This window comes from Rutilus rutilus (genome assembly GCF_951802725.1).
Source record: "Rutilus rutilus genome assembly, chromosome: 23".
Classification (NCBI taxonomy): domain Eukaryota; kingdom Metazoa; phylum Chordata; class Actinopteri; order Cypriniformes; family Leuciscidae; genus Rutilus; species Rutilus rutilus.
Window position 1 is genome coordinate 11092370 of NC_140233.1, and position 18921 is coordinate 11111290.

The window sequence follows — 18921 nt, forward strand, 5'->3', positions numbered from 1 at the left end:
TGCCCTACCATGACGTTGAGTCGGTAGACTGGGCTCCGACGGTCAACCTTGGTTACCAAAAAACTAAGCCTAAATCAGAGGCATCTCTTCGACAAAAAGGTTGTACGCTTCCAGACTTTTATAGGCCGTCATTTGCTGTCTGGTGTAGTACAATGTCTGAAGGACCAGATAGTTGGTGATGTCAACAGCCTCGACTGTCGGCAAATCTCTAAGTTCTACCGAAAACTCACTCATCTTCATGAGGAACGGGTCACGTCCAACATATCTGTTAATTAACTCCTTGTATCTATGTCTTGAATCGGTACAATACGGGCTCTCCGCAACGGATTTCTCCATAGACATATTCTCCATGTTTACTTCCTGCCCTCCGTCTAAAATCGCGCCGCCTTCGTGCGCCATCATAATCACGTGACTGAAACCCAGCTATTGGATAGACCTACAACCAATCAGAGCAACGGAGTAAGTGACGTATGTTCTTCATTCATCTTTCCGATCGACAAATGCCTTGATCGCGGTTGTCTGTCCCTTTTTTAAAATGAATGCGCTGTCGATATCTTCTATAACAGACGCGATGGCGGAATCTACACATATCAATTCTCCAGCGGCAGCCATCTTTGTTGTAAACAAATTCAACTTAAGAGCTCTTTGGTGACGTGGATGATTACGTTACTGTTGATCATCTGTCCATCATCGTATAAAGCCCGCCCTGACAATTTGATTGGTCCGAACAGCAACAGCTCTGGTTCGAGCATAGTTGCTCCACAACGGATCAAGTCCAGACCGAACTTCCCGACTTCAAATGTTGTGGGCGGGGCTAAGTTCAGCTGGCATCCAGGCCAATGGTGCATATAAGATTGCATTAAAATGATTAATAATGAAGGGGTGACTTGTTTACTATTTTCAATGTCTTTTTAAAAAACATTTACAGTCATAAATTATTTGTATGTTGTGAGATATTGCTTTGTCACTGTTGTATAGAAACTTCTTGCTGATATGAATGCAGTATAGGTACAGTATACAGTTATTTTTATATACAGTATTTACGAGGCCAAGTAGACACACAGTCTACTATGTGTGTCTAAAGTCTTGTATCTTTTCAGTCTAAAATTACTTGAGACCTACTAGTGCAGACAGTAGATTGTGGATGAAGACGGACGAATCTTTCAGTGTACCAATTCAAAGAAAGACAGTAGTTTTATAGTTTGTCTGTAAACCTAAATCTAAATAATTTAACCAAATTTGCATTTGTGCAAAGATCACTGGCTTACCTCTGGAACAGTCTTTTCAGATAGATCACAGCAAAAGTATGATCAGACTGGCCCGTAGTGCTTCTTCTGATCCCTCACACGTCTTAAAGAGTAAATGTAATGTAATGTAATGTAAATCGTGTTGGTAATATGGATATGATGAAGCTGACCTTATAGATGCAAAATTAATTTCCGTGAAAACTAACAATAAAGTTGTATTCATTGTATCAAATATTTATATTATTTGCTAGATTTTTTTATATTTATTTACTAGACTTTTTTTGTATTACCCATCTACTTTTGCTACTGACTTTTAAATAAAAATAAAATAAGTTGAAATACCATGATTGCATTAAAAACATCACAACATTATAATCCTTTTATATTTTATTAAAAAATCTCCAATCACATAAGTTATTTTATTAAAAAAACATTTTCATATACACATCAGAAATAGTGTTCAGATATACAATATTAAAATACAGAGTTCAAGTAGAAACAGTTTAGCTTGTTTTAGACTGTTGGTCTCTGAGTCTTTGCTGGAGTAGCAGTTGATGCAGCAGAAGATGTTTTTGTTTTTGCAGCAGCAGCAGTTATTGTTGATGTAGTTGTTGATGTAGTTGTTGATGTAGTTGTTGATGTATTAGCAGATGCAGCAGATGTTGTTCTCTTGTCCACTTTATCAACATGGTGGTTCACCCAGGTGGTGGTCTCTGGATCTACACAGATCTCTCTACCTGCTAATGTCTGAAACCTGAGGGGGAAAAGGACAAAATAAGCTTTAGATCAAAGTTTTTCAATGGAGTGTCTCATTCAGATTGACTTTACAGTTTGAAAATGAAATACATGTAATGTTAAGATGACACTCACACAATGGCTCGTCTGGGACACTCGCTGCTGGTCCAGTAGTAAGACTTCACCAGTTTCACAGGAATCTTCACATTACTGAACTCCATACAGCACTTCTCAGCCACATTAATCATGGCTAGGGGAGCTGAAATATGGAGACAAATCGGGCTATCACAAATATGTACCATGCTCATGCAAAAAAAAATAACAAAGAATAAGACAAAAGTATTCAATTACTTTTGTTACTAAATTATCACAAAGTTGCTATATTTTTAAATCCCCTAATGCAACAAATCAAACTAACCTGACATAAATCATCTGAAACAATACATTTTATCTTAATTAAAAATCAAAGAGTCCTCACCGCTTGACAGTCATCGGCACAGAGCAGAAGAGAACCAGGACCAGCAGAAACATCAGGCTTCTCATTCTTCAAGATGTTTGTTCACAATGTCAGAAAGAGTCTGTAGAGCTTGAAGATCTCAGAGCAGATGTGTCCAGAATAACGTCTGAGCTCCTTCTTATACACATAGTAGGAGAGGAATTCTTCATAAAGACATTCATGTAAATCCATTTCTGAGTAACAACATTGTAAGATGCGAGTTGTTTTTAGCTCTTCCTTTCCTTCGTCCTTTTTCTGCTCTGTCGCTCGTGTGAGACAGTGGAAGGTACTTTTCTTTCAGATTCGTTGAAAACGTGCTTCAGGAACGCAACACACGGCTTCCTCTTTTCAAGTCTGCTGTGCTCAGCATTATCCTTTATGCTGTCCTTCTATTTTTGACTGCACTAATCTATTTGTTAATCAATGTCCTCTCAGAAGCTTGTCAGACAAAAAAATTCCCTCAATTCTTAGAGCTCAGATTTCTTTACCTGCTTGTGTAAGCTTTTCAACCCTGTATCACATGAAATACGTTCTGAGGAAACTATTTTGCAAATCGCAATTACGTTACATGCCAACATATAAGCAGTGCTATTACGTTGGTCCTTAACCTAATATAGCCAATCTATTGCAGTGCTATTACGTTTGTCCTGAACATAATACATCCAAAGCAGGTTTCTTTTCACACGTAGCAGCTCATTTTGTTTTAATTATTTACTCCCTTTTTTCTCATTGGGCTACAAAATATTATCTATGCCAGGGCGAGTCAAATGGCGGCACCCAGATAATTTTTATCTGGCCCTCCAACTGGTTTTTGATGTTTAAAACCCCTCGCAATCTGATATCAAAGTCCCCGCAAAGGTTTAGCGCGTTCAGCGGTGAGTTTAACAACGCACGTGATCATTCAGCGGTGAGTTTAACAACGCACGGCAGTTCGTGATATGGTCACGTAATTTAATCTATTGATTCGTGCCACGGACACGTTTATTTCGTTATTTTCGTAATACCAGCACGTTTTTTAAACTATTGTATTTTCAATGGGAAGCGTCTTTCGTGATAACAGCACGATTCTTTCTGCCTGTCGGCTGCAGCAGAGAAGCTGTTTAATCAACATTTTTTTCACGAGATCTTATGTATTTTTATGTATTTTTTTTAATGTTATTATTTCGGTCTTATTGCCAGGGAAGCTGGATTGCTTTGCTGTTTATTGATATTTTTAAAATTATATTTTATCAGTAGGAAATCGCGCTGAAGAAGTCTCGTTCCGAACACATCGCGATATTTGGCATCAGTTCACGTGTGTCAGATGTTGGTAAGTAAATACCTAAATACGCTGTCCTAATAATGTGTGATATCATGTCTTTTCTGTTTGTCGATATTAATCTGCCATTATATCTGCCATCTCCACGGAGACTTTGCTTCATTGCTTTCTAATTCAAAACAGGGTGATTAACACTGCCTGTCACGTGACGTGCTATAGGCTTAGATATTCATATCAGATTAAAAATAGTACAATTAGTTCCAAAGTTGTATTTGTAGTAGAAGCACAGTAAAAACAACACTTACCATGCTTTTACCACAGTAACATTAGTTTTACTGTGATAAGTGTAGTAAAAAGACAGTAATCACAAAACTTACCATGCTTTTACCACACTATTTGTAGTTTTAATGTGGTACTTATTGTAAATGCACAGTAACCACAAAACTTACCATGCTTTTACCACAGTAACCATAGTTTTACTGTGATAGGTGTGGTAAAAGGACAGTAACCACAAAACTTACCATGCTTTAAACCTCAGTAACCTTAGTTTTACTGTGATTGGTTTAGTAAGGACAGTAATCACAAAACTTACCATGCTTTTACCTCAGTATTGATAGTTTTAAAGTGATATTTGTTGTAAATGCATATTAACCACAACACTTGCCCTGCTTGTAAGGCTTTATAATGTAACATCCAATATTTGTAAGGTAAATCAGTACTTTTCCCTTTAAAGTCCAACTGAAATCAAAATGGACCCTATTTACTTTGTTAGCGCATATTACTAGTCTTGTGGTGAACAATTAATCCGTGCAAGTTAAAACACGGAAAAAAATGTTTTGGCTTCGTAATCTTTAATCAAAATCTGAAAATGCCCCTCCCCTCTGCATTGGAGGACCTTCCCTGATGACGTATGCTTGACGGCTTGGGTTGAGAAACGCTTAACCACTCCCCTCAAATCGTTAGTCTGTAATGAGCTAGAGATGGAGAGGAGGAGCACTAGAGTAAAACCCTGCCCTCTGTTCAATATTCCTTTTCACTGGGAAATACGTCACAGCACTGGAGAAAAGTCGTTTGCAACTTCCGGTTCACGCGGACTTTAAATAATCCTATATATTATACATAATGATATTTTCTTTTCTCTTTTTTCAGCTGAAAAGACCAAAAGGGCCTTTCGGACTCAGTCGTTCCATTATTGTTGGAGGAGAAGTAAACGGAGGAGACGGACAGCTGCAAAGGCAAATATTCGCAATGGTATGTATGTGTTGGTTTTAACCCTAAATCAAACATTTTATCAAGCATTTGTTGTTTCTTAAAACTCTTCTCACAAAACCCATAGCCCAATCAGTACAAACATAGTCTGAAAGTCTTAATAATTCACAAGATTTAACAAGTTGTCAAATTCGTACGATACTCGTACATATTTGTATACTCGTACACAATCCTGCAGCTTTTACTCCTAGTGCTGTCATTGGCTACTGCCTCAATTCCTGTACATATTTATCGCGATATTTGTAAATCAGTTGCGCCACTTCTTGGAAAGTTGTCGGATGTCACACACACTGTCAGAAAGTTTATATTAATTGCAAATTGGACCCTGTCTGTTTATGTTCCAGTAATACATGATGTCTCTCCACACCTCATAACCTACCTCTGTTTGCAAGAGTGGAAAAGCTTATCTGACTTGTCACATGACATAAGATACTCGATTATTATGTCATAATCAGAGCAGTTACACTGCTGATAACTGTCCCGTTTGTATGTAAATCTTTTTCATGATTATTGCTTGCTATTAAAGACATACTTTTATTCATAGAAATGCCCACATATCAGTGAACTTGTTACATAAAAATGCTTTTAACATTTAATTATGCAACACTCTTTACAGAAAACATATCCTACAGTTATAAACTGACTATTTGCAAGTAATGTATTAAAATTACCTTCCTTTCTGTTTTGCAGGATTACTTAGTCCTTTTTTTTAAAGCTCTACCAATATCAAACTCAACAGCTCTTTTAAGAGCCAACCATTACAAGAGCTACTAGTGAGTCGCAGCGAATCTTGCCGTGATCAGCCCTTCACAGGTGAAGTTTCTAGAATATTGCAATCAGTTTTTACTCATCAAATGTTCTCTCCTGAATCATATGGTAAATTAACTTATTTATAACTGTCTTAATTTGTGTATCAAGAACAATAGTAATTGCACATAGAGTAAGTCGAGACTATCTTGTTTTACAGCAGAGAAGGAAGACCAGTCCTTATATCAACGCAAGCTAATCGAATAAGTCCTTTGTTTCGGGTGAGGAAGGAACATCTGGTGCCCAAAGAAGACAGAAAAGTGCGCGAGTCCATTGGTATGTCTTGTATTGAAACAATGCTGTAATATGTAGTACATAATTTGATGTTGACAATTTTACATTGTACAGGTTATCACTTGGTTTTTGACCAAGTGAAGCTCTTGAAACAATTGACAGAAGAGTATGTTGTCTGGAAAGAAATCAAGCATCACTGGCAAAGGCTCAAAAGAGACCATGCCTTTCTTAAAAATCTTTTAAAATATGTTGCTGTTGATATGGGTAAAACTGTTTTTGTTCAGTACTTAGCTTATTTTGTGCTGCAATATTATTTATATATATATATATATATATATATATATATATAATACTTCAATGTGTGTATATTATATAACGTACTGACTGCTGCTTTGTAAATTTATGTAAGGAACAGGCAACTCTGGCCCTTTGCATTCTACTTTTTGAGGTTAGTTAAGAGTTAACCTCCAACCTTAATCGAGCACATCTGAAAATTTTAACCAAAGTCTTCAGGTTTACTTCTAGACAATAGGCAGGAGGGTTTGAGGTCGGAGCTAAATGTGCAGGACAGTGGACGCTGAGGGCCAGAGTAAACCATCACTGCTTTAAATAACGCAGAACATAAGCTGACCCGACTGTCCATTAAACAACTTTATTTGAATGGTTTCTGTCTTTTGTTTTCCTTTCAGACCAGGACTGGAGAACGCCTGACAATGGGATGTTGAGACTTCTTCCTCTGGTTGAGAAAAAGCTACTCCACATCAGTGATCACATCTTCTGTTCTTCAACTGAACAAACTGTTTAGACGAGGAAGAAGAACACTAACACGATCGAGACGTACAGGGAAGAGCAAGAAACCAGTTTAGCTGTGATAATGAATCATTATTTTCCAACACAATATCAAATCTGTTTTCTGTATCATATGTGACTGAATATGATTATCTGGCACTCGTTTTGTGGCTTCAGCAGCTGTGAATGGATTCATATGATGTTAACGTGTTTTTGAAGACACATTTTTATTTATCTTGAATCTCATTTGTCTTTATGCTACTTTATCAACTTTATGCTTTCTTCTCCAATAAAGTGTTGTTTAATAAAGTATGGTGACTATTGTGTTTTGAAAGTGGTGTTTGGTACAGTAAATAGAAATTTTCTTTTGAGAATTTTTAATTTCTTGTTTCTTTAAAAATAACTACATATAATTAATAACTTATAAATAACTAAATATAATTAATTACCATGATTCTTTTACTTGGGACATAAAAATTTAGATCTGGTTAATGATATTTGGGACAACAATGCAACAAAAGTTGCACATACTTGCATGTATGCCAGTTTCCAGTGAAATAAAAGGAAGCTATGTGAATAGCAAGAGGCTGCAGTGGGCTATCTTGCTATAAATACTTAAAGCTTAATTGAAGATGATCCATGTTGATCATTCTAGTATACTCTATATAGTATACTCTATATATCACTGATGTCAGGAATATAAGCAGCAATCAGAGGGGGTGAAAAGGAAATGTTGGCACTGTTTTTTGTTGTTTTACTGAATGGTGCATTATCCTTGTGTAATAGTAATAGTATGTGTAGATCTGTGTAGATTATACTGTCCTTCCACCCCCAGGGCCCAGCAATGGCCCCCAGAAGAGCAAACAAATGCACATTTCAAATGGCTGTAACTCAAAGTCTGGTTAGTGTATCAAAGAGAAAATTGTCTGGACAACTGCTTATACTATGTTTAATAAATAATGTTGGCCACAGTTTTCAGACATATATGGAAAGCTGGCATAAAGGTTATTTTTAAAGTGCTCACAGTAAAAATATCAAATTTCAGCCTGTCCCTCATATATGTCATAAAGGTTTGCACAATGAACAAATTTAGATATCCAGTTGTCCATTAAATATATTATTTATTTAACATTTATTGTTTTATTACTAAACGTTTTAAACTACATTACCCACATATCTCTGTCATTCTATCAGTGGAGCAGGAAGCATTGTGCTGTAGTTCATTGAAATGTGCAGACATGCTTAGGGTTAGGGTTAGGATCTCGGTAAAGGAGTAATTTCTCACAACATAGAGACACTTTATAGTTAGCTTAATGTATAACTAACGTAATAATAACACCAAAACATACTTTGTAACATGAAGCGCCGTTTTATATGGGTTAAACGATTGTCCAATCACAGCGAGTTCTGCGATAAAGTCACAGCCAATAACAACCCAGCTGAACAGATGCGTTACACTTACATGCCCATTTATGGTAAACGATGACAGATCTCTTCTGGTTCTGGCTGTGGGGATAGATACCTTAAATATTTTATATTTAGGCTGTTAAACATGCATTCCTTCTAATTAAATTATAAAACTCATATTTAAAAACAAAAGACTCCTTTGTGTGGTTACCATCCAAAAACGAGGTCACATGATCAATGACACAAATTTGCTTATTTGATTAGACTGATGAATAAATACATTTGAAAGAGAAACTTTTTTCTAAGCAATGGCCTACAGCAGGGGTAGGTTTGCAGTATTTTAATTAAAGATAATTACATGTACTAAAGTGCTTCTAACATTTACAGTGTATGTATAGTATATTAAAGGTATATCAATAATATTCAAATAAATGTAACAAAAGCACAATGAACGGACACCATTTTGAAAGCTTATTCCAATATTTAATGTCAAACTGTTTAAAGACAAATGTACTGCACAACAGTATAAAAATCAGTTTATTAAAAATATCCAGATACAGGAGCAATCTATTATAGTGACACATACTACATTAACGTAAAAAAATTGCTATGATGAAGTTGAATATATTTACAAACCAAGAGATGAGATTCAAGTTTGTTATGTGAACATACATTTGTTTCTTCGCTTTAAAGAACAAATAGGCAAAAACATAAGCACAACATTTTACATTCTCAACTTTCATTCTATATCCTTGTGATTATTGGTCACTTTTATTGTAACTATGCAATGAATATGTCCTTTAGCAAAACACCTGATGAACACTGACACTTTTTTGATAAAGGCATTAGGCAGAAATCAAGTACAGTTTATGAAGCTGAAAAGAGAAAACAAAATGCTTTAACAATATGGAAAAAGATAAATCACTATTTTCAATATTGGTTCTGCATATATCAAAGAGATCCTGAGGAGGAATGGGACTTCACATGAAGACTTTCAGAAACTGTGACAGAGCAAAGGGTGCACCTCGCTGGACACATCCTACGCATGCCCAAACAACAACACCCAAACACAGTGATGAAGTGGACACCACCAGGAGGATGCAGGAGACAGGGAAGACCAAGGAAGACATGGAGACAGATGTTTCACGAAGACCTGAAGAATGTCAGTGTCCCATGGGAAGATGTGAAGAACCTGGCCACGGATCGAATACGTTGGAGGACAGTTGTTGCCCAATGTGCCCAGCACAGGACTTGATGATGACGTTGTGAGTTTATAACTGTAGGATATGTTTTCTGTAAAGAGTGTTGCATAATTAAATGTTAAAAGCATTTTTATGTAACAAGTTCACTGATATGTGGGCATTTCTATGAATAAAAGTATGTCTTTAATAGCAAGCAATAATCATGAAAAAGATTTACATACAAACGGGACAGTTATCAGCAGTGTAACTGCTCTGATTATGACATAATAATCGAGTATCTTATGTCATGTGACAAGTCAGATAAGCTTTTCCACTCTTGCAAACAGAGGTAGGTTATGAGGTGTGGAGAGACATCATGTATTACTGGAACATAAACAGACAGGGTCCAATTTGCAATTAATATAAACTTTCTGACAGTGTGTGTGACATCCGACAACTTTCCAAGAAGTGGCGCAACTGATTTACAAATATCGCGATAAATATGTACAGGAATTGAGGCAGTAGCCAATGACAGCACTAGGAGTAAAAGCTGCAGGATTGTGTACGAGTATACAAATATGTACGAGTATCGTACGAATTTGACAACTTGTTAAATCTTGTGAATTATTAAGACTTTCAGACTATGTTTGTACTGATTGGGCTATGGGTTTTGTGAGAAAAGTTTTAAGAAACAACAAATGCTTGATAAAATGTTTGATTTAGGGTTAAAACCAACACATACACACCATTGCGAATATTTGCCTTTGCAGCTGTCCGTCTCCTCCGTTTACTTCTCCTCCAACAATAATGGGCTGACTGAGTCCGAAAGGCCCTTTTGGTCTTTTCAGCTGAAAAAAGAGAAAAGAAAATATCATTATGTATAATATATAGGATTATTTAAAGGGAAAAGTACTGATTTACCTTACAAATATTGGATGTTACATTATAAAGCCTTACAAGCAGGGCAAGTGTTGTGGTTAATATGCATTTACAACAAATATCACTTTAAAACTATCAATACTGAGGTAAAAAGCATGGTAAGTTTTGTGATTACTGTCCTTACTAAACCAATCACAGTAAAACTAAGGTTACTGAGGTTTAAAGCATGGTAAGTTTTGTGGTTACTGTCCTTTTACCACACCTATCACAGTAAAACTATGGTTACTGTGGTAAAAGCATGGTAAGTGTTGTGGTTACTGTGCATTTACAATAAGTACCACATTAAAACTACAAATAGTGTGGTAAAAGCATGGTAAGTTTTGTGATTACTGTCCTTTTACCACACCTATCACAGTAAAACTATGGTTACTGTGGTAAAAGCATGGTAAGTGTTGTGGTTACTGTGCATTTACAATAAGTACCACATTAAAACTACAAATAGTGTGGTAAAAGCATGGTAAGTTTTGTGATTACTGTCTTTTTACTACACTTATCACAGTAAAACTAATGTTACTGTGGTAAAAGCATGGTAAGTGTTGTTTTTACTGTGCTTCTACTACAAATACAACTTTGGAACTAATTGTACTATTTTTAATCTGATATGAATATCTAAGCCTATAGCACGTCACGTGACAGGCAGTGTTAATCACCCTGTTTTGAATTAGAAAGCAATGAAACGCAAAGTCTGAGATGGCAGATATAATGGCAGATTAATATCGACAAACAGAAAAGACATGATATCACACATTATTAGGACAGCGTATTTAGGTATTTACTTACCAACATCTGACACACGTGAACTGATGCCAAATATCGCGATGTGTTCGGAACGAGATTTCTTCAGCGCGATTTCCTACTGATAAAATATAATTTTAAAAATATCAATAAACAGCAAAGCAAACCAGCTTCCCTGGCAATAAGACCGAAATAATAACATTAAAAAAATACATAAAAATACATAAGATCTCGTGAAAAAAATGTTGATTAAACAGCTTCTCTGCTGCAGCCGACAGGCAGAAAGAATCGTGCTGTTATCACGAAAGACGCTTCCCATTGAAAATACAATAGTTTAAAAAACGTGCTGGTATTACGAAAATAACGAAATAAACGTGTCCGTGGCACGAATCAATAGATTAAATTACGTGACCATATCACGAACTGCCGTGCGTTGTTAAACTCACCGCTGAATGATCACGTGCGTTGTTAAACTCACCGCTGAACGCGCTAAACCTTTGCGGGGACTTTGATATCAGATTGCGAGGGGTTTTAAACATCAAAAACCAGTTGGAGGGCCAGATAAAAATTATCTGGGTGCCGCCATTTGACTCGCCCTGGCATAGATAATATTTTGTAGCCCAATGAGAAAAAAGGGAGTAAATAATTAAAACAAAATGAGCTGCTACGTGTGAAAAGAAACCTGCTTTGGATGTATTATGTTCAGGACAAACGTAATAGCACTGCAATAGATTGGCTATATTAGGTTAAGGACCAACGTAATAGCACTGCTTATATGTTGGCATGTAACGTAATTGCGATTTGCAAAATAGTTTCCTCAGAACGTATTTCATGTGATACAGGGTTGAAGCTTTTAGAGTAACACATTTAATGATATAATATGGGAAGATGTTGAAGTCTATTAAAATTGTTCACAAATGCTACCCAGTTAATTATAAACTTGCTAAAATTAATAATAGTATTTCCCTCATGTTCTCCATTTGTCATCAGTTTGAAGAGACAATGAAATAATTTGTTTTGGACTGTGTGTATTGCATTTTAGGTTGACTTTTCAAACTTTGTTAAAGATTTTTTGTGACTCTGAAATTAGACCCTTCTCATTTTTAATTGGTAATTAATTTACTACTTTTTCTTGCCAAATGTTATATTCACAAATGTACATTTCCAAAGAAAAATCCTTCTTTTTTATTTTTAAGAAAGAGTTTGATATGTATCTAAACTCCTTGAGGTACTCTAAAAACTCAACTGCATGTAAGTGTTACGAAAGCAGACTCATTATTGTCTATTATTCTTCATTACTGTCTTGTTTTTGTATTTGTTATTGTTGGATAATAAAAATGGGGGAAAAGGAGAAAGAAAAAGGATGGGAGCTCCGCGTAAAAGCAAATAGAACCCATTATAATCACTGAGGCTCTCAACACTGGATACAGTATACAGATGCATGTTCAGTTTCTGACATGCTCCACGAACTTGAGTCTGTCGACAACAGGACAAATGGAAGAGAGAAAGAACATTCGCTTTGAAGCGTCCAGTTTAAACAGCTCTTTTGCGTCCCAGACTTCAGAAGGATCCCAGTGTCGGAAACAACTGGATGTGTTATTTCATTCCGGATCACGTTGAAGGATTATATGTTTGTTCGGAGCATTTTGTTTTGTGAACGAGGCACAGTGTACTAGAGAGTTTGCAAAGAAACTTTTGTTGAGAGATGAAGCAGCCAACTGTATTGGATCTGTAACAAACCAATTTCCATCAAAAGCATATGGTGCATTAGCCTGACGCCATCATACTCAGATTCTAGTCAGAATATGAGTCTGATACTGCTCCATTGGGCTGTGATTATGGGGTGTGTTTCAACCGAACCAGGAAAGAAAATGCCTCTGCACTCAATTGGATAGACCTACAACCAATCAGAGCAATGGCGTAAGTGATGTATGCTCTTCATCATAGACAGTAAAAGAAATGGACACAGCGGCCCCATTGGATTCAACGGAGAAAAGCGAAGTAAATTAGAAGCACTCACTTCCTGATGGCTGAGCGTACTGCGCAGACTCAAACTGAGCTTGACGACGTAGATGTGACGTGAGCAACCTGTCTGACAGTTGTAAGTCTTCTAGTAGCTGTGCAAAGGGAAATCTGGATCATTCCCTTCCGAATCTTCAAGAGACGGAGAGCCTGAGTAGGAGCTGTCCATGAGCTAGGAGCAGGAGCAACTTTATGACTCTCTATGGGCTTCTCCCTTGCAGGGCTCCAGACTGCGACCAAATGGTCGCATTTTGCGACCAAAATTTGAGAGTGTGCGACTAAATTTTACATCCAGTCGCACATGTGCGACCAGTAAATTTCATCTCGTTCATAGTGGGCGACAACCGACGTCGCGTCTGCGATGCTTTGTTTACGACATCACGACAAGAAGACTAGCATGTTACATTTTTTAACGGTCCTCCATGAAGGGTTCCGAGTGAATGAGTGTGTGTGTGCGCGCGAGTGAATGAGTGTGTGTGTGTGTGTGTGTGTGTGCGCCCGCGCGCGAGTGAGTGAGTGAGCGAGCGAGCGAGCGAGCGAGAGAGAGAGAGAGAGTGAGAGAGTGTGTGCGCGAGTGAGTGAGTGAGTGTGTGCGTGCGTTAGTCTATGTGCGTGTATGTGAGTGAGTGCGTGTGTACATGTGCGAGTGAATATGTGTGTGAGACGGCTCGAGATGACTGGTTGTAAAGCAATGTGTAGTCTGACAATGTTTCTTGTCCAGGACATGACAAGATTTTTAGGAGTCGAAATCGTGTAATCTGATACATTGACTATAGTAACAGACAAAAAAATTGCGTATTCTGAACCAGCTAGGCATAACTATAACTATGGTATACTGTGGTTATGAAAGTAGCCTACACATCTTTTTACAGCACTTCAAAACTATATCCTATTAAAATGTTTTTTTTTTTAATGTGTCGACCAAAACATTTTTGTTCATCCTTTAAAGATTGTCTCTATTTATAAAACTGAAAGTTTCAAGAAGTAGGAAAACTCACACTTATTTTTTTTTTTAAAGACTAAATTACCTTTGTAAACAGCTGCTGAGGGTGCTTATTGGCTATTTTCACTCCCTAATATCTATTTTGTCACTCATTTTGCTTTTGAAATAATATTAAGACATTATGAAGGATAATAATTAAATTTAACTTTATCTATACACCTCAAATTTATCTCAGTGCTTTGTCATCCCACAGTGCTACCAAATACTTTCTGTAGAACTTAGAGCCGCGGCCCTCAGATGTTAGTCTGGAGCCCTGTGATCTTAAAATAAAATTGCACCATAATTTCTGTACGCTTAATCTATTTATTATCAAAGCATTTGTCTGTAATAGTTATTTAGGGGGAAAATGTGAAGGTGTGCCCCTAAATTTTCTGCTTGCGCTCCTAAAATTTTAAGTCAGGGGCTACAGCGCTCCTAATAAAAAAAGTTAGTCTGGAGCCCTGCCTTGACTTTATCGTACTTTATGCCTCCACGTCCCCCCGATTGACTGCAAGCTTCTCCTCCTGTCTCTACGGTAATTTCCAGAGAGTCGCGTGGTTATGATGCAATCGTTATCCTATTTTTACAAAAACTGCTTCTACGGGGCCATAACGTAAGATACAAGGTAATGGAGCCTTTTATACATTGCCGTGTTTCTTTAGAAATAAACAATGGACAAACAGAGTCTTTAAACGCCTCAGATGTAAAGTTATTCGCTGTTAAAGTGACGTCAAAATGAATGGGGGTCAATTGGATGCTAACAGCAGGTGATGGCTTGTTAGCCAATGGTGGCCCCCGGGGATGGTCGGCTTTCCAGATGCTGGATTACCCCCCCTGTTCTTCATTCATCTTTCCGATCGACAAATGCCTTGATGGTTCTCTGTTCCTCTTTTAAAATGAATGCGCTGTCGATATCTTCTATAACAGATGCGATGGCGGGATCTACAAATCTCAATTCTCCAGCGGCAGTCATCTTTGTTGTAAATGAAATTCAACCCAAGCGCTCTTTGGTGACGTGGATGATTACGTTACTGTTGATCATCTGTCCATCATCGTATAAAGCCCGCCCTGACAATCTGATTGGTCCGAACAGCAACAGCTCTGGTTCGAGCATAGTTGCTCCACAACGGATCAAGTCCAGACCGAACTTCCCGACTTCTAATGTTGTGGGCGGGGCTAAGTTCAGCTGGCATCCAGGCCAATGGTGCATATAAGATTGCATTAAAATGATTAATAATGAAGGGGTGACTTGTTTACTATTTTCAATGTCTTTTTAAAAAAACATTTACAGTCATAAATTATTTGTATGTTGTGAGGTATTGCTTTATCACTGTTGTATAGAAACTTCTTGCTGATATGAATGCAGTATAGGTACAGTATACAGTTATTTTTATATGTATTTACGAGGCCAAGTAGACACACAGTCTACTATGTGTGTCTAAAGTCTTGTATCTTTTCAGTCTAAAATTACTTGAGACCTACTAGTGCAGACAGTAGACTGTGGATGAAGACAGACGAATCTTTCAGTGTACCAATTCAAAGAAAGACAGTAGTTTTATAGTTTGTCTGTAAACCTAAATCTAAATAATTTAACCAAATTTGCATTTGTGCAAAGATCACTGGCTTAACTCTGGAACAGTCTTTTCAGATAGATCACAACAAAAGTATGATCAGACTGGCCCGTAGTGCTGCTTCTGATCCCTCACACGTCTTAAAGAGAATCAACTTCTAACATCCAATCTTTATTTATATATGTTATAAATGTTATAAACTGAATTGTATATATATATATATATATAGGCTATACAACTTTATTGTTAGTTTTCACGGAAACTAATTTTGCATCCATAAGGTCAGCTTCATCACACGATTTACATTATATATACACACATATATATATATATATATATATATATATATATATATATATATATATATATATATATATATATATATATATATATATACATATATTTAGGGCCATATATATATATATATATATATATATATATATGGCCCTAAATCGTGCGATGAAGCGCTGACTTTATGGATGCAAAATTAATTTCCGTGAAAACTAACAATAAAGTTGTATTCATTGTATCAAATATTTATATTATTTGCTAAATTTTTAATATTTATTTATTAGACTTTTTTTGTATTACCCATCTACTTTTGCTACTGACTTTTAAATAAAAATAAAATAAGTTGAAATACCATGATTGCATTAAAAACATCACAACATTATAATCCTTTTATATTTTATTAAAAAATCTCCAATTACATAAGTTATTTTATAAAAAAAAAAAAACATTTTCATATACACATCAGAAATAGTGTTCAGATATACAATATTAAAATACAGAGTTCAAGTAGAAACAGTTTAGCTTGTTTTAGACTGTTGGTCTCTGAGTCTTTGCTGGAGTAGCAGTTGATGCAGCAGAAGATGTTTTTGTTTTTGCAGCAGCAGCAGTTATTGTTGATGTAGTTGTAGATGTAGTTGTTGATGTAGTTGTTGATGTAGTTGTTGATGTAGTTGTTGATGTATTAGCAGATGCAGCAGATGTTGTTCTCTTGTCCACTTTATCAACATGGTGGTTCACCCAGGTGGTCTTTGGATCTACACAGAACTCTCTACCTGCTAATGTCTGAAACCTGAGGGGGAAAAGGACAAAACAAGATTTAGATAAAAGTTTTTTAATGGAGTGTGTCATTCAGATTGACTTTGCAGTTTGAAAATGAAATAATGTTTAAGATGACACTCACACAATGGCTCGTCTGGGACACTCGCTGCTGGTCCAGTAGTAAGACGTCACCAGTTTCACAGGAATCTTCACATTATTGAACTCCATACAGCAGTTTGCCACATTAACTGCTAGGGGAGCTGAAAAATGGAGACAAATTGTTACTAACTTATTACAAATTTGCTATATTTTTAAATCCCCTAATGCAACAAATCAAACTAACCTGACATAAATCATCTGAAACAATACATTTTATCTTAATTAAAAATCAAAGAGTCCTCACCGCTTGAAGTCATCGGCACAGAGCAGAAGAGAACCAGGACCAGCAGAAACATCAGGCTTCTCATTCTTCAAGATGTTTGTTCACAATGTCAGAAAGAGTCTGTAGAGCTTGAAGATCTCAGAGCAGATGTGTCCTGAATAACGTCTGAGCTCCTTCTTATATACATAGTAGGAGAGGAATTCTTCATAAAGACATTCATGTAAATCCATTTCTGAGTAACAACATTGTAAGATGCGAGTTGTTTTTAGCTCTTCCTTTCCTTCATCCTTTTTCTGCTTTGTTGTTCATGTAAAAAAGTGGAAGGAACTTTTCTTTCAGATTCACTGAAAACGTGTTTCAGAAAAACAACACGACTTCCTCTTTTCAAGTCTGCATGTGCTCAGCATTAAAGGGGTGATGACATGAGAAATTCAGTTTGCCTTGATCTTTTGACATATAAGAGGTCTTTACTATAAAAAAAAAAAAATCATGCAAGTTTCAGAGCTTAAAACGTCCTCCTCAGTATAAAAAAAGCTTTTATTTAATCAAGCTCCATAAAAAGCTCGTTTATATATTGCGGGATCTGTGACATCACACGGGCAAAAAAATGTGCATATGACTGCCTCCAGAGCAAGACATTGACGAATACATCATCAAACAATAAGCCCCGCCCACTGTCTGACGTTCAGTCGCATAACGGCTGACATTTGCCTACACTGGATGTGAGCTTCGCATCAAAAGCAAATAAAACTCATTATTATAACTGAGGCTCTACACTTTCTGATGTACTTGTATGTACGAAATGAAGAAGCCAACTGTATTGGATCTGACAACAACATCAAATTAGTTCACAATGCTTTGTCTGTAAATGACGGTCTATTTGTTTTGTGCAAAAAACTTTACTGACATTATAAGTGAACCTAATGGAACATAAAAAAAATAAAAAAAAATCGATGTCATTACCCCTTTACACATACTAAATCTGAAGATTTTATGATTAAATATGAAGATTTTATGATCAAATCTGAATTTTGCTATCACCAAATATTAGATGCTAAACCTTGACCCCCACTGTAAAAAATATATGTAGAATTTACAGTATTACTGGCAGCTGCTTGCCAGTAACTTACTGTAGATTTAAATTTATGTTATTTACTGGCAACAGTTTGTTTAAAGTTAAATGAACATTAAACATTAACAAGTCTTTATCTTTAGAGAATAAAACTAAAATAACAGCCTCATGCAAAGCATTCTGGGAACCAAAATCTGAAGGAAAAAAACAGAAAAAGGTTGATGAAGGTTTCTGGTTCCCAGAATGCTTTGCATTAGGTTGTTATTTTATAGTTTTATTCTGTAAAGACAAAGACTTGTTAATGTTTAATGTTCATTTAACTTTGAACAAACTGTTGCCAGTAAATAACATAAATTTAAATCTACAGTAAGTTACATGGCAAACAGCTGCATAACTACAGCACATTTTTTACAGTGCGCCCTTACTCACAAAGTAACCCCAAAGACCCTGAATAACTGGTTCAAGTGTTTGATTAAAGCTACTAAATCCACTATTGTTAAACATCATAGTCTAGAAGCAACAGTTAAACTGCTTCACAGAACTAAAATATGCAAACGAAGGGTAGTTTTTCTTTTATTCACATTTAGAAAAGTAGGTGTGGTTTACCACTGAGTTAAACATTCACTTTAAAATGTTATTTTTATTCAGACTAAAGCATTCATTAATCCTTTTCCAACTAAAAGAAGAAAGGAGGAGAGTCTCTGGAAATTTCTGAAGATCCACCCTGAGATCTACTGGATCAGAT

The 18921-nt window shown here is 36.3% G+C and overlaps 1 protein-coding gene and 2 long non-coding RNA genes across 6 annotated transcripts; 1 reads left to right on the forward strand and 2 right to left on the reverse strand.

Moving 5' to 3' along the window:
- Nucleotides 1–1631: 1631 nt before the first annotated feature.
- LOC311282569 (monocyte chemotactic protein 1B-like) lies at nucleotides 1632–17436 on the reverse strand. Of its 3 annotated transcripts, none has more exons than XM_084396388.1 (3): nucleotides 17126–17436; nucleotides 2118–2241; nucleotides 1632–2001 (listed from the first exon to the last, which is right to left on the reverse strand). In XM_084396388.1, the coding sequence occupies exons 1-3, from the start codon at nucleotides 17187–17189 to the stop codon at nucleotides 1761–1763; spliced, it is 429 nt and encodes a 142-aa protein (XP_084252514.1). In that variant the 5' UTR covers nucleotides 17190–17436; the 3' UTR covers nucleotides 1632–1760. The 3 variants fall into 3 exon arrangements, with proteins under 3 accessions (XP_084252514.1, XP_084252515.1, XP_084252513.1); XM_084396389.1 differs by lacking the exon at nucleotides 17126–17436 and adding an exon at nucleotides 2461–2482; XM_084396387.1 differs by lacking the exons at nucleotides 1632–2001; nucleotides 2118–2241 and adding exons at nucleotides 16380–16753; nucleotides 16865–16982.
- LOC311283139 lies at nucleotides 3643–7138 on the forward strand. 2 transcript variants are annotated; one of them, XR_014626021.1, is made up of 5 exons: nucleotides 3643–3787; nucleotides 4886–4987; nucleotides 5696–5818; nucleotides 5973–6088; nucleotides 6736–7138. It is a non-coding gene; the product is annotated as an uncharacterized lncRNA (long non-coding RNA). The 2 variants fall into 2 exon arrangements; XR_014626022.1 differs by having other exon boundaries at nucleotides 5976–6088; nucleotides 6736–6876.
- LOC311283171 lies at nucleotides 8764–11926 on the reverse strand. The gene is made up of 3 exons (XR_014626026.1): nucleotides 11143–11926; nucleotides 10170–10271; nucleotides 8764–9535 (listed from the first exon to the last, which is right to left on the reverse strand). It is a non-coding gene; the product is annotated as an uncharacterized lncRNA (long non-coding RNA).
- Nucleotides 17437–18921: the final 1485 nt, after the last annotated feature.